Genomic DNA, 27972 nt, shown 5'->3' with positions numbered 1-27972 from the left:
ATACGCCCTGACTTGGCTCCGTTTTTCTATTCAACCTGGATTAAAACTAAGGGTCGACAAATTTGTTGGTTTAATCCAACTAGTTATGCTTTGACACTTTCCCATCGCCGCACACGCGCGTGCTTGTGAAAAGTTCTTGCCGACAAAACAGGTCCTCGAAATCCCCATAACAGGTCGGATATGGGATATACGCCATAAATTCCGTGCCCTTGTGCCAGTCGGTGCTGATGCCGGTGCCGGTGCCTTCTTCCCAAAGGCGCATATAAACGGTTGGGAGATCGATCATTCCATATTTTCCGAAGCAAAGGAACTCCAGCGTGTACGTTGTCTACGAGCAAAAGACAAGATGCCCAGCGTAAGCTGCTAGCATTTGAAGCCGTTCCGGCTCCGCTGTAAGAATCGCTTACAAGATGTGGTTCGGCACTGCTAACGGACCTGCTGGACCGCTTTGAAAGCTCCTAAAATTGAGGTTCCAAAGGAACAGACGTCCGTAAAACTATTATTTAAAATCATTAAAATTCTTATTACTGTCATTTTCGTTGAAATTATTGTCTGCAGATTGTAGCCTGGTCGATTCGATAGGGATCGCCCAGATCGCCCCTAGCTTTTTACAGTTGGGTATGCGACAGAATTGCTAGTGACATACAGCCGCGAAGCCACAAGGAAACTATTTTCCAGTTTTTATTTACTTTTTTATACGTACGTATAACCGCGGGTCCCTTTCGCGAAATCCTTACTTCCGCGGCAACTGGTTCCCCCGCTCCGAAACCCAAATCAACATTCTCCTGCCCCCTGAATGGAGTGTGCTCCAAAACCCAACCTAAACCGCTTATATCATATCCTACACGGCCCCCTCGGCGTTCCTCGTGGCGTCTCCCCCCTCCGCCTCCTTAGCCCGAATCAGTTCCAATACGCGCGTTCTGAAACCCACAACATACGCCGGCGTCAGCCAACCGCCCATACCCCCCTCCCGCGCCTCCCACGCCGCCACCGCCTCCCCCCCCGCTCCCCCCAACCACCACTCGCACACCGCCCGCGCCACCGCCAACACATACACGCCACAGTCGTACCAGTTAGTCTGACTCGGCATGTACGACACCTCGACCAGTTTGGGTCGCGCGACGCTGCTGCCACCTCTGCCAATATCCCCTCCATCGCCACTACCACCACTACCACTACTTTCACCCCCCCTCCTGGCATTACCGGCACCACCGGCATTACCGGCAGCATTATCATCACCACCACCAACCAGAGCTGGTCCCACAGCTTCCGCTAGCTTCCTAGCTGCCCAAGAACTCCTGGAGGAGGGCCTCCTGCCGCCACCGGGGCCGGTGGGGGAGGCGGCGGCTGGAGGGGAGGAGGCGGGGCTCGAGTCGTAGTGCCGTAGCGTGTTGGAGGGGCGGTGGTACACGAGCAACGTCCTGGAGGGCGGGTGGGTGAGGTGAGTGGAGGGCGGGTGGGTGAGGTGAGGTGAGGTGAGGTGAGGTGAGGTGAGGTGAGGTGAGGTGAGGTGAGGTGAGGTGCATGAAGCTGAAAGGTGGTGGGAAAGAAACCTCGTTCAGACATTTTACCTTGTGCACAGGCATGTATGTTGTATGTTGGAGGAAAAATGTTGGTTCTTGCCTTCCTGCCTGCGATTGATATTGTTGTTGGTGTGACATGCATATTGGTATGTGCTTGCGGCATGGTATGTACGACACGAAGTACGTCTCCACATGCCACGTACACATGTCCATATTCCCCCCTCCATAGCGCACATACACGTCCATCCATCCATACACACCCCTCCGCCAGCCCTGTCACACGTTCTGCTTTTCCCCCTCCCTCCCCTCCCCCCTTCCCTCCCTCCCTCCCCCCTTCCCTCCCTCCCTCCCCCCCTCCCTCCCCCCTCCCTCCCTCCCCCCTTCCCTCCCTCCCTCCCCCCCTCCCTCCCCCCTCCCTCCCTACCCACTTTCTCCCTCCCCCCTCCCTCCCCCCCCCGCCCTCCCCACTTTCTCCCTCCCTCCCCCCTCCCCCCTCCCTCCCTCCCCACTTTCTCCCTCCCTCCTCCCCCCCCTCCCTCCCCCCTCATCACCAGTGGCTCCCGCCCTCCGCCTCATCCACGTGGGGGTTGTCGTTCACCGGGAAGAGCACCAAACTCCGCCGATGGGGCTGATGAGGGTGCAGGAGTGGGGGAGGTGGGTGGAGGTGTTCAGATGCAAATGTGGAGTTGGGGTCAAGTCATCATGGGGTCATCAGGGGCCGTCGTGGACCATGAGGGGGTCACCAGGCGGTTGACATCCTCAGTGCATCCACGTGGAGGCCGGGGCCGGGGCCGGGGCAGGCAGCCGAAGGATGTAGACAATAGATCCCTAGCTTGACCGCTTACATACATACACACTTACATACATACATACACACTTACATACACACTTACACACATACGAATATGTACGTAACCCCACCTGGAGGGGCTGCAGCACCTCAGTCGCCAGCTCCGGAGCTGAAATGACCCACGGGTCATTATTATCATCATCATCATCATCATCATCATCATCATCATCATCATCATCATAGTATCAGATCGCGGGTCAAGTGGGATGGAAGGTCGGAGAGAACCACATTAGGACTATGTGTGGCAAGTAGTGGCAAGTAGTGGCGGTAGTGGTGGTGGTGGTGGTGATGGTGGTGGGTGAGTGGCGACGGCGGGGGCAGCGGCAATGATAGCGGAAGGGGGAGAGAGGGAGGGGGAGGGGGAATGGGGAGGGGGAGGGGGAGGGAGAGGGAAAGCAGAGGGGATGACGGAGGAAGGAAGGGCCCAGCAGTTCCTCACACAAGTAGATTTAAAAAGCCAGAGGGCTTCCAGACGGTCCTAGTTCCCCGCAGTGGCAGTGGCAGTGGCAGTGGCAGTGGCAGTCTTCTCCAACGAAATTTCTCCCGCCTCCTCGCCCTCATCCTCCGCCTCCTCCGCCGCCGCCTCGTCCAACCTTAAAAACCCAGGTCGCCACGCGACCCATGGGACTCACGTGAATGCATGAGCAGGAAGGAAGTGGCGGGTGGTACCAACAGAATGCCGCTAGCAATGTCGCTGATGTCCTCCCGAAACTCCACGTGCTGATTATGTGATGGGAGCTGCTGGTGTTGGTGCTTGGTGCTGGTGGTTGTGTTGGTGGTTGTGTTGGTGGTTGTGTTGGTTGTGTTGGTGGTTGAGACGATGTGCGCAGAAGTTGATCCGGGGGGTGAGGCAGTGGCGGCCGCCTCAACTGCCCCATGGGTCATTGTCACCTCTTTCGATTGATGCGAGGAGCCGCATTCCTGCAGCAGTCCCTCTCGCCCCAGGTACTCGAAGAAGAAGGCAACCACCTGGGTGGTGGTGTGGGCGGTACGAACAGAAAAACGTCCCGTGGGCCCGTCAAGGATGCGCGACACGCATTGAGAGATGTGTAGCAATGCTACACATGGGCACATAACGGAAGACTCTGCAATTTCCAGGTATGAAGTCGGATACGATTTTTTGTACGATGTCATTACTGCCGTACATGACATAACATGCAGCAGTTGGTTGACAGTTGGGCGATATTCTCTGGGTAGCTGGAAGCACCGGCAACTGGAGGTTAGATAACCCCAGCTTCTGGGTTCTTTTCCTAAATACTGTCGTTCTACGTCCTTACAAAGCGGAGGACGAAATGGGGCTAGGAATGCGAATTGCGGATTACAGGAAAGCTCACGGCGCTGCGCAAAGACCGTACAAACCGTATGCTGTATCTGTTTGTCACGAGAGTTCATCTCCGCCGCGCAGAGAGCGCCCCAAGTGTTTCGTAGCTTTGTTCCCCGTTTCCCCCCCCCTCTCCTTTGGTGGCATCCTCAACGGAGCACCCACGGAGGCCATTCAGTCTTTTAGATCATGTGCCTGCCCGCTGGTGCTGGTTGTTATGGTTGTTATGTTCGTTGTAGCAGCGCTGGTTATGGTGGTCTTTATGGTGGTTGTGGTTATGCTGGTCGTTGTGATGGTGGTTGTATTGGTGGTAGTGGTGGTGGTGGTGGCCCGTATAGGGGTGGTGGGGCATAAGGGGTGGTGATCACTCATGATGCTGTTCAGGAAGAGGATCGATGCTGTGGACGATATCACATGTAAAACAAACAGAAGAAGGCGCGAAGGTGAAAAAAGGCCGGGAAACGAATTATCGAAGGAGACCGTGAAGGAGGTTCCCTCATTCCCGCATCACTCCCCCCCCAGGTCTGTCTGCTCCTGTCAGCCGTGATTGGTTGATGAATCGGTGCTGGTGTGGATTTGGATCTGGATTTGCATCGAAACTGATTTGTGGTTTTAATGCTCTGGAGGAGGAGACGCAGAAGGATGCAGGGGAGGAATGTCCTGCCCGCATTTACAACGTCTCATCCTGCCCGTTCACCACCCGCCCCTCACCCTCAACCTTTTAATGACAGGTTGTGGCACCCCTTGAGGTCGTTGGCGACCGGCTGGATGCAGAGCGCAGTAGTCCCAGGCTGCCTAAAATCAGGCATGTGCTTTAAGGCTATGACTTTTGGCATGCAAATCTTTGCCACTCAGGGGAGGGTGTGCGCCTCGGGTACGATGCTGCCTTTCCCAAAGAGACTTTCCCTGGTCAGGCAACCAAGTCAGTCCTTACCTGGTCGTTCAGCCAGTGCGGACCTTCTAGCAAGGCAACATCCTGCTCGCGTAACAGAACGTCATAGTAATCTAGAACTTTGCGCTCACCGGCACGCTTCCTTTGAGCATGCGCCATTTGAATCAACTGTCGAGAAGGTTGGATAAAGCATCAGGATGAGATTTTACGCCAGAGAACGGCAAAGAGCCAACGCTAATCATCATACATAGAGTCAGTCCCAGTTATACTTTTAAACACGTATAAAGGGAAGATGACCGATAACATAATTATCAGAGTATTTCAGCGCTAACTCCCGGTCGACGAGTTTTAGCTTATGTGCTATCGTGGCCATCCTTATAAGATGGAAACAGTTACCGTAATCGACGACCACTGCTTTGCGCTTAGATTTTGGAGAGCCGGACGGACAGAAACGCACATCCCGCTACAGATGCCGTACGGTGAGTCGCCTGTAGTTCATGATTTCGGAAGCACATGAGCCGACATGGTTTATGTTTGTGATCCACCCACACCAGTATCCACACAGGGCAGCATATAGGTCCATATATCCTTTGCTGACCCCAAAGAATTTCATCCGATAACTTAGCTTCATCGATTTAGACTTAAAATCGACTTTAGACTTAACAGTTTGCTCGTCCTGGTACAAATCTTTGCATCTCAATAAGGACTCATTAAACCATACCGCACGTATCCTCGCGCGCCGTCGCAGTCGCCCAATGGACTGTGAAGAAGATGTTTGCTGGGTCTGCTTGGAAGGAGCAAGCGAAGTTTCTGGTGTGCTGGAGCATCCATGCGCCTGTCCACGAGGAGTTCACGCGAAATGCCTAGCACGATGGCAGGTGGGTCGGTTAGGTCGAAGCCTAAGAGGACCCTGCTTGCATCAAGCCGTTATACATTTTATACGTTCATCTTAAATCAATCAGGCTACAAAAATCGTGTTTTTCGGGGCAGACTAGTCATTCCTGTTGCTTAAACGGAAGACGTGAGGCGGGTGCCGTTGCTTACATGCAGACCCTTCACCACTTTAACCACCGAACGTCCCCATCTGATGTAGCTTCAATCAGCTGGCCGAGATGAAGAACGCTACTGCCGTTTCTGCAAATCGGAGCTGCCGGACTGGCGCGACATCCTCACACCAAAAGTGCCGGCAGCACCACCGGTCATGGCGATCGTCTACGACGGCAAGGTGAGTTGTTTCATGTATCATCCTCCGGCCATCCTTGAGGGCCCCAAACCAAAGCGCATATGCGATTTTTTAACGGCTGAAAACTGGGGTGAAAACACTGGGGCTCGTACAATTGCCGGCGCCTTATCACTCCTGCCTAACCGCCGTTTGCAACAACCGCACATTTTCCGACAGATTTTCGCACCACCGTCCTCTGTAAATCAAGCATACCAATCAATCTTCCATTTGTTTCTACCATTTACAGGTAGTTCGATTGCAAGTAAAGCCTGGTCGCGAAGGCATGTTGGAGTTCCAGCGCCAGGTCCGTCGCGCCTTCAACCTTGGTGAAGATGTCGAGCTAGACTGCGTCTTCGATTGCAGGTAATCATCGAACGGGTTCAGTTACAGCAATTTAGGTGCTGTTAATCGGGCACTAACTCACTTTTTCCATTATCTTTCGATGTCTTTTGTGAAAGGTATTTTGTTAGATGTATTACATGTAAATTACACTTCTGTCAACAATAATATACAATTATGGTGCCCTTATCCTGCAAAAATACAGAGCTCCAGGGACAGGCGAAAAAATAAAGCTGCGGGGTCTGGAGTCGTATTCCGCCGCCATGCATTGCGCCGCCGTCGCTGCCGGGGAGCGCATTGCCAAACAGAAGGCCGAGCTCGGGATTGGCGGCGGCAGCGGAGCCGTCGCCACCAGCCGCAGCCTGACCAGCGGCAGTAGCAGCAACAGTCTTGACGGCGATGGCGGCAGCAGTAGCGGCGGCAGTAGCAGCGCCGGTGGCAGCACCAGCAGCGGCGACGTGAGCCGCAACGGTGCGAGTCCATCAACCCCCAGAATGCCACAGCCCTCTCTCCCTGACGCCGTCGCCGCAGCAGGTTCACGGGTTGCCTCCACCACCGACGTTGCTCCAACAGCAGAGGCAGCAGCAGTTGACGCTGCTACTGCGGCGATGGCGGCGCTGTCAGACTCTACTCGACCAGCCCGTACTCCTGTTTCTTCCGCCGCCGCCGCCGCCGCCTCTGCCGCCGCCATTACAACGACGCCGGCGGTGCCGTGGCCTCAGTCAGCGCGCGCATCTGAGTACGAAACGTCAGCCGCCGCTGCCTCGTGCCGCATGCCGGCCAGCGCTCGTACTCCGCGGTACGGCAGCCTGGCTCAGGGTTTGACTGAGGTCTTTTCTTGCGGCGGATCTGGATCTCCCATCGGGCCCGACGATTCTCCCTCCACGGCGACGACGCCGGCGGTACGATCAGCGCCGCCGCCTGGCGGCTGCCGCCGTTTCGAGGAACGGAACCAGTCGCCATGCCGTACTGGTCGGAGACGGAACATCTTTATGGGGCTTATCCGTGGCCTGGGTGCCGTACGACGCGTGCTCTGATGACGATGCGTACTTTGGAAGATCTGCTTCATGAAGGGCAATACGAAGGTTTGACAGGCGCTCGGGATTTTTAAAAGAACCGCGTCGTACGGCATTCACGTGGTGAGTGGATGCTTTGGGTTTGGCAGGTTGGAGGTGTACGGCATGAAAGCGCCATGACATGCGATTTGCCTTTGCCCGCGGTCATCGAGGCTATCATGTGGGTCTATCATCGCGCTAGGGAGCTTAGCTGTACATGATCACAAGTCGTTGCCTGGTGCGCGTGATCGTACATTTTGGATTTCAGTTTATACATTTTTAAGTTTACATTTCACTGAACGTGAACGCGAATCTTTATTTATGTTTAAATGTGGTTGGTACGTCGGTGCTCCGTAACTTGCATCCGCCGTACAATGCTGTACGGCGACCACGGTTATGTGACGTGGCAGCAGGAATTTGGCTTTGTCTGTGTTGACTTTGCGCAGCTCGATGTGACTGTCTGTCTGTCTGCCCGATCATGCCGCACTATCGCAGTTCGATTTGTACTGCGTCTGCCGTACGGTAGGTACTGCATTTTGTTGACTTGCGTGTGTGGTGTGGGAGGGCACAGGAACGCAGGTGCGGGGCGGGGTGCTGCTGGACCCCTTTTTCATTCATGTATGCGATTTGACAAATCTGACAACTACGACATGAACTATGTGAACCACATGTGCGTGTGTGCGTGTGACAAAACACGTGGCATGGCTTAACAGGTAGGTTGCCGCAGCAGTTTGGCTCTCGATGCAGTGTTTTGGGGTCTCTAGTTTTCGTCGGAAGGGCATAAAACGGCATATTGCCTATTTAAGAGGCAATATCTGCGGCAATGGCGGCCGCGGCGGCGGTGATGATGACGTGGGACTCGGAGGTCAGGTGTATTGAACCCTTACTTAGTAGTAAGTGCCGAGCACGCGCACGATCAGTGGGGTGCTGATTGTACGAGTGTGTACGGCGCGGAGTGTACGACAGCAGGTGACTGCAGGGAGTCTGGATGCATAGGCATGTGTGAGATGCTGCAGGCGGTTCGTGAGGCACAGATCCAACCCCCGCCACCCGAGAGTGGTGGTAAATTAGGAAAGTGGCAATCTTGGTCTGCCAGCGGTCACGGAGCGGGGGCCTCGTTTGTGTGTTGACATGCATGCCAACGTGCGGCAAACGGTTTGTGCGCCTTTGCGGTTTTTTGCAGCTATTGATTCGGATGGTGATGCCGCAACCGTCCCACTTGCCATGGCGCCATTCACGCACCGGGCGTTACAAAAGCGCGTGTGGCGAGTCGAGTATCTTTTGACACCTCTTGATTAACTGACTTGCTGACTCTTGCATTGCTAGTTGATGATTGCGGTTATTTCCCTCGGGCTCTAGTAGAATTGCATTTATGATTAATTGTTTTTGAGCGCGCAAGTATTTGGAACGTTCTTGAAAGTTGAGGAAAAGGAGACGGCGGATGAGGAGTAGAGTATTTGTAGGCGGCGGATGGTGGTTTTGGTTTGGCCGGTGCTGTATCCGGATCCGATATCCCGACAGCGGTTACCGGTGTTCCGATACCTGCAACATTAATAAATAATCAATAGCTGACGGTGGCGTGTGGTGGTTATTGCGCCTATGATAAGGCTAGCCTGGCTACCCTGATCGATCCTGTGTGTCTGCGTGTGTATAGCTTGTGGTATACCACCTGATGGCGATAAGCTTCTGACCCTTAGAGCCAATTCATTTTCTCTTTCCGGAAGGGCGCGTAGCCGCAGTGATTTATCTTGTGCTCCGGCGTGCGATTTGGGTTCGGGGGATAGGTTCAGTGATAGTAGCTTTGGAGGGTTTGCACAATCCTTTATGTGGGCCGAGGTTTCCCTTCGCCGTGTGTTGTGTGATCTATTACAGCGCCGCTCGTCGGGACCTTTTTGTAGCCCGCGGGCCCGACCCGCCCGCATTCATGTGTGTGCTTTCATCATGTGGGTGTGGGTGTTTCAGTGCACGTATGCATCTAGGAGTGTGTCTTTTGTGCCAGTTTAGGATAATTACCTTAGTAAAAACGCGTTAGGTCGCCTTGACCACGTCGTTTAGCATCTGTACGGCGCCGTGCAAGTGCCGGACGGTCCCGTGCAAATAGCGATATGATACCTAGATTTTATGCTTTTGCGTCCTAGGATTCATTTTTATAGGACAAGACAAGACGCGTTCTGCGAAGGGCGTTCTGGGTTGTCTAACCTTAAAACGGTTGCCGGTTCTCGGGGGCCCTATCCGAATGAGGGCGTGCTTTAGGAGATGGCTGTGTAAGAGTCGTTCCTAGGGACACTGCACTCGACCGTTTGGGATCCACTTTAACAATCGCATTTTAAACCAAAGCGGCGTTGCACTGAGTGTTAGTTCTCACAACCTCCGTCAGGTACCTTCATGAATCCCTGCAATCTTATGAGAAAGCTCGACTTGCGCACATGAGCTGCATTCACCAGCTGTCTGGACTATAATCTTTCGGATGAGTTCAACAAGAGGAAATATTCCGAAGGCAGGCATGAAAAGCCAAGCTGTCTTGGGGCTTCCTGAAGACTGAAAGCTGATGGTTTGCGCAGGAGTATGAACGCAACTTGGGCGTCTTGGCTGGAGCTGTGATACCTATCTTGTCGTCCTATAAAGCCGGAAGGCGGCCATGTTCGGACGATCGGTTGCGACTTGCAAACGCCATCTGTCCATGGGTAACCGGCATATACGACGACGAAAACATCGCCGCGCTAGTCCCCAGCAAGTTGCTGACTCCCATCCTGCAGCTCTATGGGCTCCTGCTCAGGGATTTGGAAAACAAGGAATATGCGGAATTCAGCTCCACTGTTAGCCTGCTGGGCAAATTGCTGTTTGATTGCGTTCGTATTGGAGGCACCTGCCCGTCGCTGGCAGTCTCCTTGACCGCCGAGCAGCTGGCGATCAAGCTACTGCGTATGGGCACTCTGCGCTGCTATTGCCGGCTCGTATCTGCTTACTCGGATAAGATCATGCAGCAGGAGTACAGCGTCGACGTGGGCCACGCCGAAGCGCTCAACTCCATGGGCGAGCTGTTCAACACCTGCGCGATGCTTGCCGCTTTCGACACCACAGTGACCCCCACCAGACGCTGTTTCTGCGACTTGCTACGCTTGGAGCTGCGAGAGACACAGGCCATTGAGCACTTCACGCGAGGAGTTGTTCTCTTCATGGCCAAGTGTCCGCAGTCCACAATTGCTAATATTACACCCACACGGCAGGTTTTCTGGTGCATGAATTCCTGTGCCCAGCGCGTGGAGGATGGCACCAGCGCCATGCTAGAAGAAGAAGGAGATCTCCCGGAGAACATGACGCGCTTCCTAGAGCACACCCCAGCCAGCTACGAGCTCATGCAAGGTCCTGGCTTACAGTTCCTCGTGCTCGCGCAGGCCGTAAAGGCTTTGGCGGCAGCGGGCTACGGTGGTGGCAGGGGCGGCACGGCCTCAGGGGCATCAGGTGATGGCGCTGCTGGGCCGAGCAGCGGCAGTGCCGGGAGCAATTATGGCACATATGGGCTGTCTGCAGCGATAGCGGCGAACTTGCCAGTTATGGGTTTTGCGCCGCTGACGGTGTCGGTACAAGGACGTGATGATGGGTCGATAGGGGCCCCAGAGGACTTGTTACCGTTTATGCGTCCCGATAGCGGTACACAGCGGTATGGAGTACTGGAACTGCACGAAGAGGTCCTCATCGAGGCCCTGCAGGTGCTGGAGGCCGCTTTCGCGTTGGCAGGCTCTCGGCAGTCCTCACTGGTAGCGGCAACTGCTCCTGGTGCTGAGGGTGCTGGACCGGGTGGTGGTGGTGGTGGTGGTGCTGCTGCTTCTGCCACCGCGGGCGGAACCGCTAACCGTCTTCACTGGTCGTGTGTGGTGGGGCCGCGGGCCGCCTATCAGCTTTGCATGCGCATGGTTGAGCTAGCTGTGGCTTCGGCATCTGTTCGGGAGGAGAAGGAGGATGGCGGAGCGGCAGCCACGGGGCAGTCCCCGAGTGGGACAAGGTTGGTCCTTCAACGTGACGCTATCTGGCACGTGGGTGTGCGGGCGCTGGCTACCTCCAAGTCCCTACTTATGGGGCCCCTGGCAGGACCGGTGGCGAAGCCTGGCTCAGCCCATGCAGCAACGGAAGCGGAAGCAACGACAGGGCATGTGTCCGCCCTGACAGCGGAATGGTGGCAGGCAGTGGCGCGGGTGATGCAGATGAAGACACCCGCCACAGACCTGTGTTTGGGGGTGTCCGTTTCGACGCCCCTACACCAGATGTTGGAAACGGTGCTTTCGATACCGGTTGAGGGTGGCTCTTCAGGTGCGGAGGGAAGGGGTATAATTTTCGTCGGTTGCTAAGAGAGCAGCCGCTGGCTGGCTCTGGAAGTGTGCAGAGACAGGCTGTGATCCAAGCGTGTCATTATGGAGATGTTATTTGTTGTCCTTGCCTGGCTGCTGTTTACATATGTTTTCCCAGAGAGCTATGTAGGTATCAATACTGTGTGAACAAACAAAAACAATTTGGAGCTTGTGATGTGGAATGAAACTCGCTCATGAATTGGAAATGCGGTTTTGATGCGATTACCTTCACATTATTATACATTTCTGGAATCTCTCTCCTTTGGGGTTTGGGAGCAAGGAGCAAGAGTTGTAAGGGCATATGATGTGCACAGCGTTGCTTGTCCGCCTACCCGCCTGACTGGCTCGTTGACAGACTTGCTGCCCCACGTCCCGCCTTTCAACTGTGCAGGCGACCGGCCGCTCCAGCCACCGCCGGCGTTCTTCACTGCCCTGTCCGGCGGCATCTTGCCCGCGCTGGAGGCCTGCCTGCGCTACCACGCCTCGAGGGGACCTCAGGATGGAAACTGCGCGGTCTTTGTCCATACCTTCATGCAGGCTAGCCTGCGAGACTACCAGCAATTCCGCCTTACAGCGACTGCGGCAGGTCCAGGTCCCCCCGACAGCATGAACATGAACACCAGGATGCATCCAAGTCGCTTCTTTGAGGCCGTGCTCTCGTTCGGACCGCCGCATCAGGTGGCACCCCTCGTTGTTACCCTACGCAAGCTGCTAATTCGCCAGGTGTTGGAGGATGAGGAACAGATGGCGCGGTCCGGATCATCCCCAATCCGATTGGGGATGATCAAGGCATTGGCGGCCACATCTCTCACATCTTCATTTAAGGTGCGGCGGCTAGCGTACACCCTCACGCAATCCCTCCATGGCATGGAAGCTTGGAAGGTGCTCCAGGAGGAGGGTGAGAGTGGGTATGAGGACGGTGAAGGCCATCGTGGTGGTCACTCACGCGACGGGAGTCGTAATGCCAGTGGTGATGATGGCGATGGTGGCGAGAAGAAGGAAGCGAGTCCGGAGGACACCGTAGCGGCCGCAGCGCCCACCGTCATCACCGCCGCCGCCGCTGAAACTGCCAAGCAGCAGTCGGCAGCAGTCGGCCTCCAGAGGCCTGAGGTACAGCAATGGGTACGGATGGCGTCGTACACGGTGCACAGCTGGCTGCCCGCGCTAATGCACGGCCTGCTGAAGGCCTTCCAGGTCCTGAACGTCGATCGTGACTTTGTCTGCATTGCCAGCGAGCTATTGCGGTTGTTGCCTGGACTTCTATTCACGGATTGCCCGCTGGGGACTCGAGCCGACCACATGGTCTTCGATGAAGCCGGTTGCAGCTGCGGCAGTGGCAGCGCCACCATCGTCCTCAAGCCATCGGAGTTGTCCTCGCCGACAGGCTGGCGGGCGCTGCTGCTGAGGGGGACGGGTGCTTTCCGTCTGCTGGAGGAAGTGCTTGAGCAGTTGTGCTGCTCCGCCCGTCTGCGATGCTTCAGCACGAGTCTGCATGAGGAGAAGGAAGGCGAGGACGGCAAACATGACGAACATTATGGTGGCGGCGAAGGATGCGGACCTTTTTATTGGGAGGTTTGTGAATTGTCTCTTGATGCGCTGTTGACGGTGGCGCTGACAGTGCCTGATGACCTGCAGGCGCGGTTTCGGGAGGCAGAAGTGGCGGTGGAGTACATCAATGGCAAAGGTGGCGAGCTCGGCTGCAGATGTGAGGTGTGCGCCCACCGGAGGCCATCCTCCCAAAGCCACGGCACTGCCGCCACCGCCGCTAAACCGACGAAGACAGCGGGATTAAGTGGCTGCAGTTTTAGCAGGACCATCTGGGGTCCCCAGCGGCTGGGTAAAATTGTCACGCTCGCCGCAAAGTCCGGCAGAGGAGGTTTGGAGAAGTATGCAAAGGGGATAGTAGTCGCACTGTGCCAGCTGCGCCGGAACGACCGGCAACAGTTCATGAGGCAGATTACGACGCTGGCCAACATGCGGCGCTTTGCATTATGCTGCCCGAAACGTGCCTGGCTGCGGCCGCCGGCCGAGGTAATGACAATGTCAGCGGGCAAGGGGAAGGGGAAGGAAGTGGTTGGCGAGGCCGGCAAGGTGTTGTTGCCGCCCCGCTTTTGCAACAACCCGCAGTGCACCAACTTTGATGGGCCCAGCGAGGCGGAATTGGGGTTTAGTGCCTGCGGTGGCTGCCGTTCCGTGTCCTATTGCTGCCGCGCCTGCCAGCAGCAGCACTGGCGTGCAGGTCACAAGGAGGTGTGCACCCGCATGCGCGGGCAGGTATGAGACGGTGTGGTATGAGACTTGAGAGGCATGTGTGGACATGGTGGTATGCTTGGCGCAGGCGGGTTGCGTGGGGACGAGAGGGCTGGCGGGGTCGGAGGTTATTAGGGGCAGGTTGGGTGATCCTGGCAGGATATTGTATGTGGGCCCGATCGTGGGTTGGTTGTAAGCTTTGCAGTAGCAGGGCTTTCCTACCTCTCCGTAAGCTTGCATACTGTAGTAACAATATACCTCCAACAGCCCTAGGCAGCTGCAAGCTTAAATTTGGAACACAAAAGACTTCTTTTTTTTGACTGCTCGGTTCTTTTGTCGTGGAAGCTGTGTCCGCACAGACCTGCCAAACTGTGTCCTTGACATGTCCGAGCGCTTTTAAAAAGCTCGCACACAGGGTGGCAGTGTACACAGCCCCGGCCGCTCCGGATGTTTGTCTGTCTGTTTCTGTTACGTGTGCTGCTGTGCGTATCTGTTGCAAACGGCCCCTTGCTCAAGCCCATGAGCAATTGAGGTTTTTCAACCATGCATGGTGGTTGGGGCTAGGACTCTTTAGCTTGATTAGAGCTCTGTAGGGTTATATGCTTTAACCCTACCTGACATTAAGTTTGTAACATTAGGTCTGTAGGTAGAGGCTTAGATGTATGCACTTGGTGGCGTGTGTTGCTTGGTTACGATCGTTTAAGTAGAGGCCTCGTCTGGGGCATGGCCTGGCTGTGTGTTGTGTGTTCGCATGGGGTTGTGTTGGATGCAGTTTTATCTCACTTTTGTTTTGAAGAACTGTGTTTTGCAGTTGTAGAGTTTTAGGAGCCGAACTGTCTTTTTGGTCCACTCTGAGTGCCAACAGATGTGTATTGCCCCCCCCCTAGTCGACGGCACTAGGTTTTTAGTGCACATTTTTTCATACCGGTGTGGCAGCATGCCCATCGCAATGTGTCGGTGTGTTTGCGCCTTATGGAACCCACCACATGCGCATACACTACAATACAGTACCATCGCACGTGTGATGTCCCTCCTAACTCCATAGAGTTAGGAGGGAGCATGTTTTTTGAGCCGTTCGTACTTCTGCATAGATGACTTGTCCTTAGGAGTTGTTCGCTCATTTTGAACACAGGCTCAATTGTGACGAGGTGTCCATTCTGAGCGAATGTAGCATTAAATGATGTTGCATTATTGCTTTAAAGGCATGCCATGCAGGCAGTCAACTTGACAATGCTGTTGACGAAAGCAGTGGTTTCTCCACCGACCGGAATGTGGACGGAGAAAGAGGGTGACATGTTTCTGTAATACTAGCAGTTTTAAGAGTTCTGGAGTCTTCCGCTTGACTGAAAATACATCTTGCTTGGGAACATACCCCCTTTGCGCAGGGTAGCAGCCACTCACGCAAATGCAAAACATGTGCATCAGCAACTCATGATGGACATGATTTGTTACTGCATATGACTTTTTTATAACAGCGGAAACCTGCTGAAAGAAAATATCCACGTACTTAATCGCACGCCATATAGAGTTTACTAGGTAATACTACAATTTCCGCGCAAAAGCAGTGTGTGGGGAGGGTGGGGACTGTCCGTGGAGTCCCCCGCCCCATATATGCATTGACTAGCGAGCCCAGCCCACGACAGGAGGGTCAATTGTCACCATTTTTATTATCCCGGTGCCGGGCCAGGACGTTGTCGTCGTCCTCGCCCGCTCACTTACAGGCCCTCAGCGCGCCTACTAAGTGCGAAAAGTGCCTCTAGCCTGCGAAGAGATAAAAAGAACCCTATAGCCACACCTATAGCTAGCAGCGTAAAAACGATGAGGAGGAATACGTTACTGTACATAGACCAATTCTTAGAATACTACAAGGTTGCGCAGAGCCCTAGCGGCAACAACAGTACCAATACTTTCAACAGTAGCAATAAAAAAAACACCTTTCCACGCGGGGGCTGGCAGAGCCATGCTAGAGCCGGCCATCATACATTTTCCAGCGGCCTAGCCTAGCGGAGTCTTCATATCGTCAATCAACGATACGATACACGGTGCATCCCGAGCTGCTGCTGGAAATATGGTATAAATGAGGTGTAGCTGACTACTGCGGGTCTTGGGCCGCCCTAGGCGGGCGGGGGATTATACAGAGAGGATATACGGAGCAGAAGAACCTGGAGCAACATGAGCAACTAAACATGAGCGACACCATGACACCGTCTGCAGCGCCAGCCGCTCCTCTCTCACACTCCTCAGCACTAATACATATATACATACATACATACATCGACACACATACATGTGTGTATGCGTTTGTGTATGTGTGTATGTGTAATCTATTATGAGGTGTTGACGCCAACAGGCGTGAGCATATCATGTGCAGGAAGGAGGCGGCGGAGGAGGAGGAGGACGCAGACGAAGAGGGACGGGTTCCCGCATGTTGATGCTCTGTCTCATCTCGTCCCATCTCGTCCCATCATCCCTCAACCTTCACGTATCCCTCATGCTGTCCATTGTAATCCACACAGTGCCACATGCTGTAGAGCCCCTATTGCAGCTCCCCCTCCTCCTCCTCCTCCTCTTCATCCTCCTCCTCCTCCTCCTGATCACTCCTGATCCAGCCACTGCGCCAGCGCTCTCGCTGCTCCACTGCTCCGCAGCTCATAGCGCTCAGCCGCAGCGGCCTCCCGGACCGCCTTGGCCCTCAACCGGGCGTCCTGTGTGTGTGTGTGTGTGTGGGTGGGCCGCGTGGGGAATAGCCGTTAATTCCGGGGCGATACCAGATAGTCCGGGATAGTGCCAAAGAAAAGGGGGGGAAAGGGAAAGTCAGCTGGTCGGCGAGAACCAGAGTGAACACCAGAGGACCGTAAACAGCCGCCAGCAGCGGCGGCTGCCCTCCCAAGGTCCTTCCCTCCCCACCTAAACCCCCTAACCCACCTAACCCACCTAAAACCCCCTAAACCCCCTGAACTCTTTTAAGACTCCGATACTGCTACCCTGCTTCAATGACGACATGAAAACACGCAACCTCCTCCTCACCGGTTCGGCCAGTCAGCCTGACAGTCGCCCGAGTCAGCTAACCCACCTGCTCTTCGTAGGCCCGACGGAACTTCTCCGCGATGTGGACCTCCTCCTCCTCCTGGCGCTGCTGCTCCCCGCCAGCGCCGGGCCCCAGTCCCTCCCACGCCTCCCACGCCACGAGGGCCGCGAGGCAGTCGTCCAGCTGCAGCGGGGGCCCCCCGACCGCCCGGAGCTCCTCCTCCTCCTCCGCAGCCTCCCCTTTCTGCCGGTGGTGGTGGTGCTGGTGCTGATGATGGAGGTGCTGGTGAGGGTGACCCAGACGGTGCTGCGTGGTGGTGCTGGTGGTGTGCTGAAAATGGTGGTCTGGATATTGTTGTGACTGTTGTTGCGACTGGTGGTAATTTTGGCGATGTACGGCAGGCTGAAGGTGATGCGGGGGGGATCGCTCTGCGGCGACAGCTGCACCGGCGGCCGGCAAGCCCGTAGCAGCAGTAGCAGCGACAGCAGCAGTAGCAGATGCTTCTGCCGCCGCCGCCGCCTGAGGCAGCTGTTGTTGCTCTTGCCGCTCTGGCTGCTGCTGCTGCTGCTGTTGTTGTCGCTTGTGCGGGGCCGTGTACCGTCCAACTGAACCTGCTCCTGACTCTTTGCTAGGGGGAGGCTGCATCGTGGCAGCGGAGGCAGCGGTGGCGGCGGATGATGGTTCCGCCGCCCCTCGTCCCTGGGAAGGCCTTCGAACTCGAATAACCTGGATGCCAGAATTCTGAGATCCCGTACAGGGACCTATCGATCTGTGTACGACAATGTATCCAGATCTAGCAGATCCGGGTACGGCTATGGATCTGGAAGTAGAAGATTCAGCGGATCCGGGTACGGCTACATGTGCCGTATCTGGCCGGCGCCAAGCGCCAACGCTGCACGTGCGTTGGGAGGCCTTCGCATGCCCCGCCGCCAGCGACGGCGACGGCGACGCCGAGGACAGCGACGACAACCTCGGTCCGATGACGGAGGACCTCGTCTCTGAGCTACAGCCTCCGCTGCCACCTGAGCCATCCTGCTCGTGCGGCCATGGCAGGGACTCAGCGACGACGACGCGAGGGTTGACGGACCGTACGACATGCCGTACGAGCGACGGCGGATTAGGCCACACGAGCAGTTTGAGTCGCTGAAGACCGCATGGAACTCCCGGCCCTGGTAACGGAGCTCCGCCACCTGCATCATATATGTGATGGGATGCGATGTGTCGTGGCGTCATGTATGTATGTATGTATGTATGTATGTATGTATGTATGTATGTATGTATGTATGTATGTATGTATGTCGTTACAGGGTGGTATAGCTTCATCAGCGGCCCCCTTTCCCTTGGAGGCAGTTCCCTGCTCCCCCTTGCGAGAGGGGCACCCTGATCCGTTCACCCCATCCGACTTCAGAATGTATTCGTTGGGTTCAGCAACTCACCACCAGCATCCAACCAAATCTAGCGGATCAACGGCGCCTCAACTTAGTTCCTGGTCAGCTCGCAAGTACGTATGTATGTATGTATGTATGTATGTATGTATGTATGTATGTATGTATGTATGTATGTATGTATGTATGTATGTATGTATGTATGTATGTGACGCGGCGGGATGGAAGAGGGGGCCGTGTTAAGGAATAGAAGGCAAAGCGGACCCCTGGGACCCCCCGAAAGGGACCCCTCACTGCAGTCACTGCAAAGACATGTAGCAGCATTGTACTGCGTCCACGAAGCGCTCCGAAACCCTGTTAACTTAGGGTTTTATGTGTTTCTGCTTTAACTCCCTCAACTACTGCTTGACGTGCCACTTCCTTCCGCAATAAAAGCCCCCCCCGGAATAAGCCGCGCAAGAAGCGCCGCACCTGATGACACCGCCACATCCTCCCAACTGTCATGTACAGCGTCCTGCGCCTGCTCCCGTACTCGCACATGCGGCAGCAAATCCGGAAGTACCTGATTCGTACACGTTCGTACACCGCAAGACAACCACATTCCGTCATCCATAATGACATCCATCATTCGTTCATTGATGCGAAAGCGAAAGCAAAAATAGTTTACACATCAAAACGCGGCAACATTCATCATCCGGCCGCCTTTAAGTTCATTTTAAACTATATACAGACAAGATTAGATCAGTTGGCGAACTGATAACGGATAACAGATAAAACTAGCAATAAGTGCTGACTCCAAAAGACGCAGAGGTCGTTAATAATTCAGTGACCTACCTGCAACAGCGCTTCCTCTTGTGGCTTACAATCCCCCACCACCAGAACCTCCAAGGACGGGCAAAGGTCGGGCAGGTTTCGGAGCAGGGCCGGGGAGGGGCAGGAGAGGCCGCTCAGGCTCAGGGCGCGGAGGTGGCGGCAGCGGAGGAGAGCCTGGGCAGTGATGGGGGCAGTGATGGGGGAGGAGGGTGGGAAGCGTGATGAGCGAATGACGAATCGGATGGCGGTAGCGGTGCGGCTGTAGTGCTTCTGTGCACTACACACATGCACACACAAGCATTACACACACACGACACACACCTTCTGGGTCGGTCGCGTCGCTATTTTCCGCCGCTCTGCGGCGGTTATTCCCCCTTTCTCCCTCCGACCCACCCACCCCCGCCGAACCCCCTTTCCCTTGCTCCCCTCTGCCCCACACCTCCTCTCCACATGCAGCACCCAGCCCTATGACTACATGCCAGCCAAGCCTCATCCGCTCCCGACCTACGCCAGTCCACACAGACATATATACACACAGACAACACTCACTCCACCTCACCTGCCTCAACGCCCGCTCCGTTACCCTGTGGGCTCCCCCCAAATCCAACAGTGTCCAGAACTCGTCGGCCAGAGATAGCAGCACGCGGTTGCTTAGAACGCCCCGACGTCTAGCAGCAGCAGCAGCAGTAGGATCAATAGCCGCAACAACCAGCAGTAGCAGCAATAGCAGGCGGAGGAGTGGGTAAGGGGATATGGGATGTGTGTGTGTTAGGGAGATGGGGGATGGGGAGATGTAATTTTTAAGGTGTCTGGTGTTTTGCAACCCCACCTGGCTACGCATAGCAGGCACGCCTTGACGTCGGCGGGAAGGGCTGCTAGGTGGGGTCCGAGCTGCGCTACCAGCGAGTCAACGTGGCGACCTAGGAAGCCCAGAACTAGGGCGCGCAAAGTGGGAATCCTGCCCGTTTGCGGCAACGTAGCGCCGGCAGCTGAAGCCAGCACATCTGGAAGCAGTTTTGGAGCACAAGTTGCCAAAATAGCTTCCGTTTGCCGGCTGCTGGAAAGTCGCTGGGATTCTGTGGCATGATCGACGTGGCCTGCGCGGCAGACCCGGCGTCCGAAGGAAAGATAGTTATGTCAGGTGACGGGCCCGTAGTAGCCTATAGAGGAGGCAACGTATGACTTGCCCTGAGCAGGGACACTGTCATCGTCCCAGGCGTCTGCGCTTCGTCTAACCATCAGTGCGCACAGTAATTGCGTAAACTATGTTAGATTCACGACGAAGTGTATATCAGCTTGAATTTATGTTATGAGAGAACGAGGCATGGGCCGGATCGAGGACGAATAAATGATGCGTAAGTAAATTGTTTCATGTTTGGAGGAGAACATGCTAGGATTGACCGCTGTACCATAATATGTCAGTTTCATCCCCTTTTTTATCGTGTGCTGGGACCTGAAGCATGCTTCAACGCTGGAAACAATCAAGGCGATTGCCGTGCGTTTCGTCTAACGGACAACGAACAGCGAGCGTGCTGCGTGCTTTCAAAGAGCTGCTCCAGGAAGGCGCTACCGGTACTCAAGCGATCAGTACTCAAGCGGTGGACGTTAAACTAGTTGTGCTGGCGAAAGCTGTCCGCAAGGCGGACCGCACTAGCGCAAGAACACAAGGCACCAACGCGGTGAAGAGTGATTCTAATGCTCCCTGGTTGAAGGATGAGGTTGCCACAGCTTGAACAGCTATGCTCGCGCAGAAGGCTAAATGACCTGACGGAGGACCCCAAAGCGTGGAGCACTTTTCGTCGTTTAAACAGTCGGTACCAGCGGTTGTAGTTGAGGCACGAAGCTACAGAAGCGTACAAAATTTAGCGCTATGAAGCTATACCTTAAGAACAGAAACAATGCCGGGGCCACCATGCATCTGTCTTTCTCTGTCGGATACTCGCCAACAGCTTATGGTCGAGTTATTTCTCCGTTGCAAACATTCTAGTCCATGCGTAAGCCAACTGCGCCTGTGCGCTTACACACAGACTAGGGTAGCCAGCTTCTTCGACGCCGAAATGGGCTCGGTGCAGCCAGTCATCCCGCAGTAATCCCCAGGGAGGCTGTACGGCACTGGGCTGCAAGCGGACGAACGGTTTCACGTTTGGACTATACGTTCATTATATCGGGCCGGGTGCGGCGGCCGGCGGCGTTGGAGTGATGTATGAATCTGGTGTATACACACTTGCTGCTAAGGCGCCTCATGCAATTCCATGGACGTTGTATTGCGGGCCGCCTCCATCTCAACAAGAACGGCTGAGCATAGCCTCCTTATGGTGCGCGAACCCGGCCCATTAACAGTCCAACTTCAGAATAAGACATGTATGAGGTGTGCATGTGACGGAGCAGAAGGCAACCTATTTTCCGGCACAGATTCATGTGATGAATTAATTATTCGGTCATCAACGGAGAGTTTGTAGTAGCTTTTATACGCAATCCTCAGACATGAGGCTGACCGACTCACTGACTCACCGGCAGCAGTCCCCCTCCCGGAGTGCCTATGCCCCGGAGTGGAAATTGGCTAGCAAACTACGGTGAGGTCAGAGGAGCACCAATTGGGTTAATTATTGCTTCGTGATAGCTTGAATTTTGCGCAAAGCGGGCATAGCATGGTAGATGGAAACCGGACAGAGGTCAGCCACACGAACGCCCGCGCGGACACCTGGCCCAGACGAGACACCGCCCTGGAGCGATGCTAACTGCTTCCTTGCCAGCGCGCTGCTCGCAACGGCAAGCCCGTTGGAGGCGCATGCGTCGGCTTAACGTACGAAGCCGTTGACAAGATCCACAAACGCTGAAATTTTGCTTGCTGGGCAAGGCAAACATGGCCATATCTTTCTAATATTTAGCTGAGCACGATGGTGCCCTGGATTTTGCTCGTGGCCGAAGTTGGTGGCAATTGACAAGGTGGCCGCCCAAACCTCAGTAGTCCTTGCAATTAATCTGGGTAACACCCTTTAATATGTATAGGAAAAATTTATGCTGAAAAGGCCACCAGATTACTACAGACCAAGGTGTGCCCTGCCCCACGCAAACGCGACCTTTACCAAGGAGCCCTAGTCCTTCATCTTATGGCCAAGGAACTCAGTGATGTAAATGGAATGTGTTCGTTAACTTAAATGAAGAAGGTGGTGGATGGGGAGGATACAGGGGAGGAGGAGGCAGCGGAGAGAGAGGAGGAGGAGGGGGGTCTGTACCGCATTGCGGCAAAGCGTCAGACGCGCACAAAGCCCGGTCTTCGTGCCAGCTTCCGCGCATTGGTGTCTATGCCACGCGGCTTGGGAGCCACTGTTTTCAGGCACCTTTTAGTATCGGGCCATTTATCTCTGGTGTCCCTGTGGATGCGGAGTAATGTTTTTTGTGACCCGTGGTTCTGTCATCCTGGAAACTCCGCGTGCCCTGTGTGCTGTCATTCGCGCTATTTGCATATTATAAGGATGTTTCTCACCGGTCGTTGAACACCAGGGGCTGGTGGTTGCGCGACGGCTCGAACGACCCTTGCATCGTATGTGTAGTAGTTTGGTGACCTAAAGAACAATTATGCAGGTTGAGTGAAAGGACAATCGAGTAGCTTGAAGAATGGAGGAGTTTAGTAGTTGTTTGATAGATCGATGTATTACATCCCCGATCTTGGGAGTGTACGGTCACAAAATTGTAACTGCCGGACAGAGGTCACACAATTACATAATCCCCAATGAACGGGGCGACAGAGCCCACGAGCCTGCATGGCTTAAGCATAGTTCTTGCTTTAATCAGTTTAGCAAAGAGCTTCACGCGCGGGCACCTCCGACCTCGACCTAGGCACTCCGGGAGGGGGGCCCACAAAATTGCAAATCTGTCGTGGTTTGATAGCATGCTTGGCGGCAATCCAGAAATGTTAATTGTTAAAAACGACGAGATAATAACTCATAGAGAAAAGGCATTGTAAAAAATTAAAAGCCTTAAGAAATCGTCGGTATAAATACTGTTGCTGCTGAATCCAAAAGACACAATCTAAAACTTTTTTTAAACTTTTAACTACTTGCTAACCCCTGTCTCCTCTAATCGGACCTCCACCCCTGACTGCTCTCTCCTCCACCGCCGTCAGGCCTCCGAAGCCATTTAAACCGCCAAACACTTCACACTCTCACTCGAACCGCCCACAGGCTGCAGCATCCTCCGCAACGCGGCCACATGAGCGCCCCCAAACAGTACCCGTACGACAGGGTGCAGTACCATGTCACCCGGCGGCGGACCCGCTGCGGCAGCAGCGGCCTCGTCATCGTGGTCATCGTCGTCGTGGTCGCCGGGGGGGAAACCGGGACCTATCGGGATATGTGGGGGTGCGCCGGGCGCCGCTGCCAGCACGGCCGCGTGCCGCAAATCCAGCCACCGCCACTCGGTGTGTTCGGGATTGAGGGTGGGCTGGTAGGAGGCTCGGGTGGCGCCCGGGATGGAGGCCACGAAGACAGTGTAGTGCTTCTGGAGCGACTTGCCGCGCCTGCGTGCGTGCGCGTGCGTGTGATGTATAATAGCATTGGTGATGATGATGATGATGATGATGATGATAATGATCAACGTCAAAACGATAGTTTGCGACCGATGAAAGTGAAGTGTAAGAAGCACTAAAAGCCAGGATTTACATTTTCAAGGCCTTGCGTTTTTTCAAGGTGTTGCAAAAACCGGGGGGCAGTAGCACTGGATACAGTAGAGCCATATCACACAGGTTGCACCATGGGTATTGTACGGCAACAGCAAGGTCTGGTTAAAGTAAAGGACAAGGCAACGAGAGCAGACCACGTAAATGTATTTTTGACTCTTCTTGGCTGCAGGAAAAAAGCACACGCATGTGAGTTTTGAGCGACATGAAGGGCAGGATAGTGATGATGACGTAATGACGTACCTTGTCAATATGGATCCTAGAACATCCATTTCTGTGGGTATCTCCCCAAGCTCCTCTCTAGCTTCCCGCATGGCGGTCTTGAGCAACTGACCTCCATCCTCTGCGTCGGCATTTCCGCCAGGTAGTCCCCAGGTGCCCGGGTTGCCGCTGTTTTCGCTGCGGCGGAGCAACAGACAGGCGCCCTCACAGCTGCAAGGCAAGAGAACATATTCAGCTGCAAAGCATGAGAGCAGTTACGTACAGGAAAAACGTAAGGGGATGATGAGCAAAGGCATGGAATTCATTCCAGTTGTTGGAATTGAAGTGGTGTTTGGCATGTACCGATAACGGGCATCTTTATCGTTGCAAGTTGGTAAATTAAAGCCCAAAGGCTAAAAATTTGGTTTCGGTTGCTCACCATATGAGGAAACCAGCGCCCACTTTGGAAGGTGCGGCAATGCCGGAACCCAACGGCATCGGTTCGTGTGAAAGCCGGCTGAATCGTTGGTGATGACTCCAATCCGGCGCAAAATAAGGTGTAGAAGCTGCCACAACTAGACAGATTAACTAACGCTGAACCCGAATCACCTCTAGCTAACCGTTGCAACGAGGAAATGATGTACCAGTGTCCGCCACCGGCCCAACCTGCCTTACAGGTAGTCCACTTCCCTGTGCCAAACGATAAGCTGTGAATGGAGCAATACGCTGGAACACGGCTAGCCGACAGATGCCTGTCCGTCAGCAGCTAACAGGAAATTTTAGACACTTGCACATTTGTACAAAACTCCAAGTGCCAGCATAAGTTCTAAAAGTTGAAATATATATTCATGTGTCCATTTAAGAGCCTCCACGTCCGTCGCTGAGACAGTTTCGGAGCACGTAATCCAAACGCAATGATTAAAAAGCAATTTGTCACAAGAGGGCATCTAGCGCCTAGCGTGCCCAGCTAGGACGCACAGCTGTTTATGGCTACAGATTCGTGTATATTAAATTTGCATCAAGTTATGTCGATGCTACTGCAGCCTTGCTTCACTCGTCAGTGCCGCTGTTGGTCGTCCCCGTCCCCGGAACCGCTAGGAGCTTTTTGTCGCAATCGCCATTTCCAGGGCATCAGCCAGACACTCCTACAAACAAGTGCAAAACAGCAGGCCATGGAAAGGGTCAGTCAGGTTAGCCTTGACAGTAAGGTGAGAAATAGACGACCAGCATCGGTGGCAGCAACAACGGCAGCAACAACGAAAATAGCAGCAGCTAAGCCAATAAACTGCGACAGCAACGGCTAAGCCAACAAGTACTACAAAATGTACAAAAATACATATTCATCTCCGCGCCCATGTAAGCTCTGTGTCCGTCCCCTCCGGAAAGCCTTCTCCCACCTACTACCAGAGAGCAGCGACCTACCAACTGTGCGCCTTCGTTGCCGGCGCCGGCGTCGGCGCGAATGTCGCCTCGCCTTCGCGATCCGCATCATCCCCTCCTCCCCCCACGCTGCGTCCTTCGACGTCCCCATCGTCGCTACTGCTACTGCTACTGCTACTGCCGCTGCCATCCTTCACGACGTCGTCGACAGCGCTACTGCTGTTGCTGATGTTGCTGCTGCTGATGTTCAGAATCCCCCTCCCTGGAAGCGGTATCAGCAACGCGTCTGACTGAAAACCGGACGTACGAAGCCACGCCTGATAGCTGGGATCGTCGTCTGCAATGTCCTCAATCTCCACTTCTTTCGCCGCGGGGGAGGAACCCGTCGCTGCCACATCGCTCACCACCGCCTTAGCTGCCTTAGCTGCTGCGGTTGCGTTTTCCTGGATTTGCCGTAGCTCCCGATCTCTGATGGCATTGGCTTCTAGCAGTACATCCTGAACCCAAATCGCACAAGAAGCACACAGAAGAGACACGCATAAGCACAGTGCATGCACACATACGTACATACGTACATGAAAACTTATCCCACCACACCACATAGTCTTGGGGCTGCATTTTTACCGACAATAACAACAAAAACAACGTCGTCATCACAAATCATTTCGTCATTGCAGTTCGCATATCGTGCTGTACGATATGTGGCAAAAAGTAAATATTTTCCGTTCATTCTAAATCCCTTCCCGGCTTCTTCTCCGCCGTCTGTCGAATCGTCAAAAGCCACACAGAGCTCCCAACGGTCCCCGCAGAGCTCTGTTTTCAGTTATGACAGTTTTAAATTTTAAAGACTGTTTTAGGAGAAAGGATTTAGGGGCTGCTGTAAAAAGGGATACTGAATTGTAGCACACGCGCTGGCACGTGCTCGTACACAGCCGTACCCGCCGTACTTTTTCGCGCGTACTGCTGCACTCACCCAGTGCTCGACTCCGTCAGCGGGGGAGAAGACCCCAACCGAACTTTCGGATTGTCGCTGAGAGGCGGCGGCCGCCGCTGCCTGGTGCCGGTAGCCTGGAGATATGTGTGTGGGGGGGGGTGTGGGGGGGGAGGTTGATGAGGTATGGAGGATGAGGGGGGGGGTCTGGGAAACAAGAAGATGAGGAGGACGTGAGCTCGCAAACACCAGTACAGTACACGATGAGCACAGTACCTAGGGACTTAGGGCTTAGGGTGAGCGTGTATGTATGTGCGTGAGCGTGTATGTATGTGTGTGTTTGTGCGTGTGTGTGTGTGTGTGTGTGAGAGAGATCAACAGCAAGGCACGAGCGCATGACAAGGTGATAACTGTCTCTACAGCACTTACGTGTTGCTTCTGGCGACAGCAACCCCTCCCGAATCAAGTACTCCTCCAAGTAGAGCCTGGGAGAACGAGGGGATGAGGGGATGAGGGGGTAAGGGGGTGAGGGGATGAGGGGATGAGGGGATGAGGGGGTAAGGGGTGAGGGGATGAGGGGGTGAGGGGGTGATGGGATGATGGGATGAGGGGGTGAGGAATTAGATAATTTCCAGAATAATATATAGATGTCAGATGAATATGAGGACATAACCGCCTGGACCAGCTCCAATAACAACTATTTTTCACTCATCACTAACCTTTAAAACTTAATTAATCAAAATTGTATTTCTAGTCGTTTGGTAAAAATATAATAATTGCTGTTAGGAAGGTAATACATAATAAAATACTGGGATAATGAGGGGATGAGGGGGATATATTTGACGGACAGACTGATGCGGCGAGGAAAGCGGCCACAAAGGAGGGGATGTATAGCGTGGCAGCAGCATTGCGCACAATACGGCACGAAGAGTCAGCAGCCGTACAAAGAAACATTTCAGATGGCCCTTGAAGGGCCCTTGAAGCACATAAACGCATCATCATCACGGTATCATCACAGTGCAAGTCCAACCGTAACCGACAACAAACTGCAACCGACGCAAACCGCAAGTCTGCACCCCATTTATATTCGCATACATACATACATACATTGTTCATGTACGTCTACCTTAATCCACCGTACATCTCCCGTACACACGTACACGGTACGAATGCACGTACGAATACTGACCGGGGCTGCAGGGCGGTGTTGGTGATGTGCAGCACGGCCCCCAGCGCGCCCCACGTCACTACACCCAGCAGGCGGTACTGCGGCCCTATACGCGTGGCGGTTCGTTGGGTGGTTGTTGGGTGGTTAGTTGGTTGGGGCTCGGGAGTTGTCTAGGATATATAATTAAATGTGTTGTAGTTGGGTTTGGGAGGTGGCAGCTGGCACAATCCAGACTGGGACAGACCCCGAGGAGAGACGAGACCACTCACACATACACATGTAAATGAGCCTGCTGGGGAAAGTTAAGGTGAGGTGAGTTTGTTTAACAACAAAAAATAGCATATAAGTATTATTATATCTTGTAGAGTAAAAATAGAAAATATTTTCCAGTTATTATTCGAATGGCTTTACCACCACCATAACAACGGCAATTACCATAAAATAAAAAAACAGTATATGAAAATCCGTGTATAACGCATCCGTCCAGACAAAACACGTATTCGAACATAATGGGTTCGGTGCTTCCCAAGCTCGGTGTCCAGTGGTACAGTACCCATTTTGAGAGGGCCCTGCCGTACACGCGCATGACG

The 27972-nt window shown here is 54.2% G+C and overlaps 3 protein-coding genes across 3 annotated transcripts; 1 reads left to right on the top strand and 2 right to left on the bottom strand.

The window, feature by feature from the left end:
• Nucleotides 1–79: 79 nt before the first annotated feature.
• Nucleotides 80–4745, bottom strand: VOLCADRAFT_116848 (uncharacterized protein; the record flags this gene model as incomplete). The annotated part of the gene is made up of 7 exons (XM_002948406.1): nucleotides 80–328; nucleotides 1031–1421; nucleotides 2075–2151; nucleotides 2445–2482; nucleotides 3006–3093; nucleotides 3265–3342; nucleotides 4629–4745. The coding sequence occupies 7 exons, from the start codon at nucleotides 4743–4745 to the stop codon at nucleotides 80–82; spliced, it is 1038 nt and encodes a 345-aa protein (XP_002948452.1).
• A 596-nt stretch (nucleotides 4746–5341) lies between these two features.
• VOLCADRAFT_58469 (uncharacterized protein) lies at nucleotides 5342–6449 on the top strand (the record flags this gene model as incomplete). The annotated part of the gene is made up of 4 exons (XM_002948539.1): nucleotides 5342–5464; nucleotides 5680–5815; nucleotides 6060–6171; nucleotides 6353–6449. Coding segments are annotated over 4 exons (468 nt in total), but the record flags the coding sequence as incomplete, so codon positions are not given.
• A 9943-nt stretch (nucleotides 6450–16392) lies between these two features.
• On the bottom strand, nucleotides 16393–26351 carry VOLCADRAFT_120630 (uncharacterized protein; the record flags this gene model as incomplete). The annotated part of the gene is made up of 10 exons (XM_002948405.1): nucleotides 26257–26351; nucleotides 25326–25780; nucleotides 23946–24134; nucleotides 23194–23543; nucleotides 19854–20121; nucleotides 19584–19692; nucleotides 19046–19198; nucleotides 18683–18773; nucleotides 16872–18016; nucleotides 16393–16503 (listed from the first exon to the last, which is right to left on the bottom strand). Exons 3-10 carry the CDS (start codon nucleotides 24014–24016, stop codon nucleotides 16393–16395), a joined length of 2298 nt encoding a protein of 765 aa, XP_002948451.1. The 5' UTR covers nucleotides 24017–24134; nucleotides 25326–25780; nucleotides 26257–26351.
• Nucleotides 26352–27972: the final 1621 nt, after the last annotated feature.

This window comes from Volvox carteri (assembly GCF_000143455.1).
Source record: "Volvox carteri f. nagariensis unplaced genomic scaffold VOLCAscaffold_10, whole genome shotgun sequence".
Classification (NCBI taxonomy): domain Eukaryota; kingdom Viridiplantae; phylum Chlorophyta; class Chlorophyceae; order Chlamydomonadales; family Volvocaceae; genus Volvox; species Volvox carteri.
This window is presented reverse-complemented; position numbering and strand designations above follow the sequence as displayed.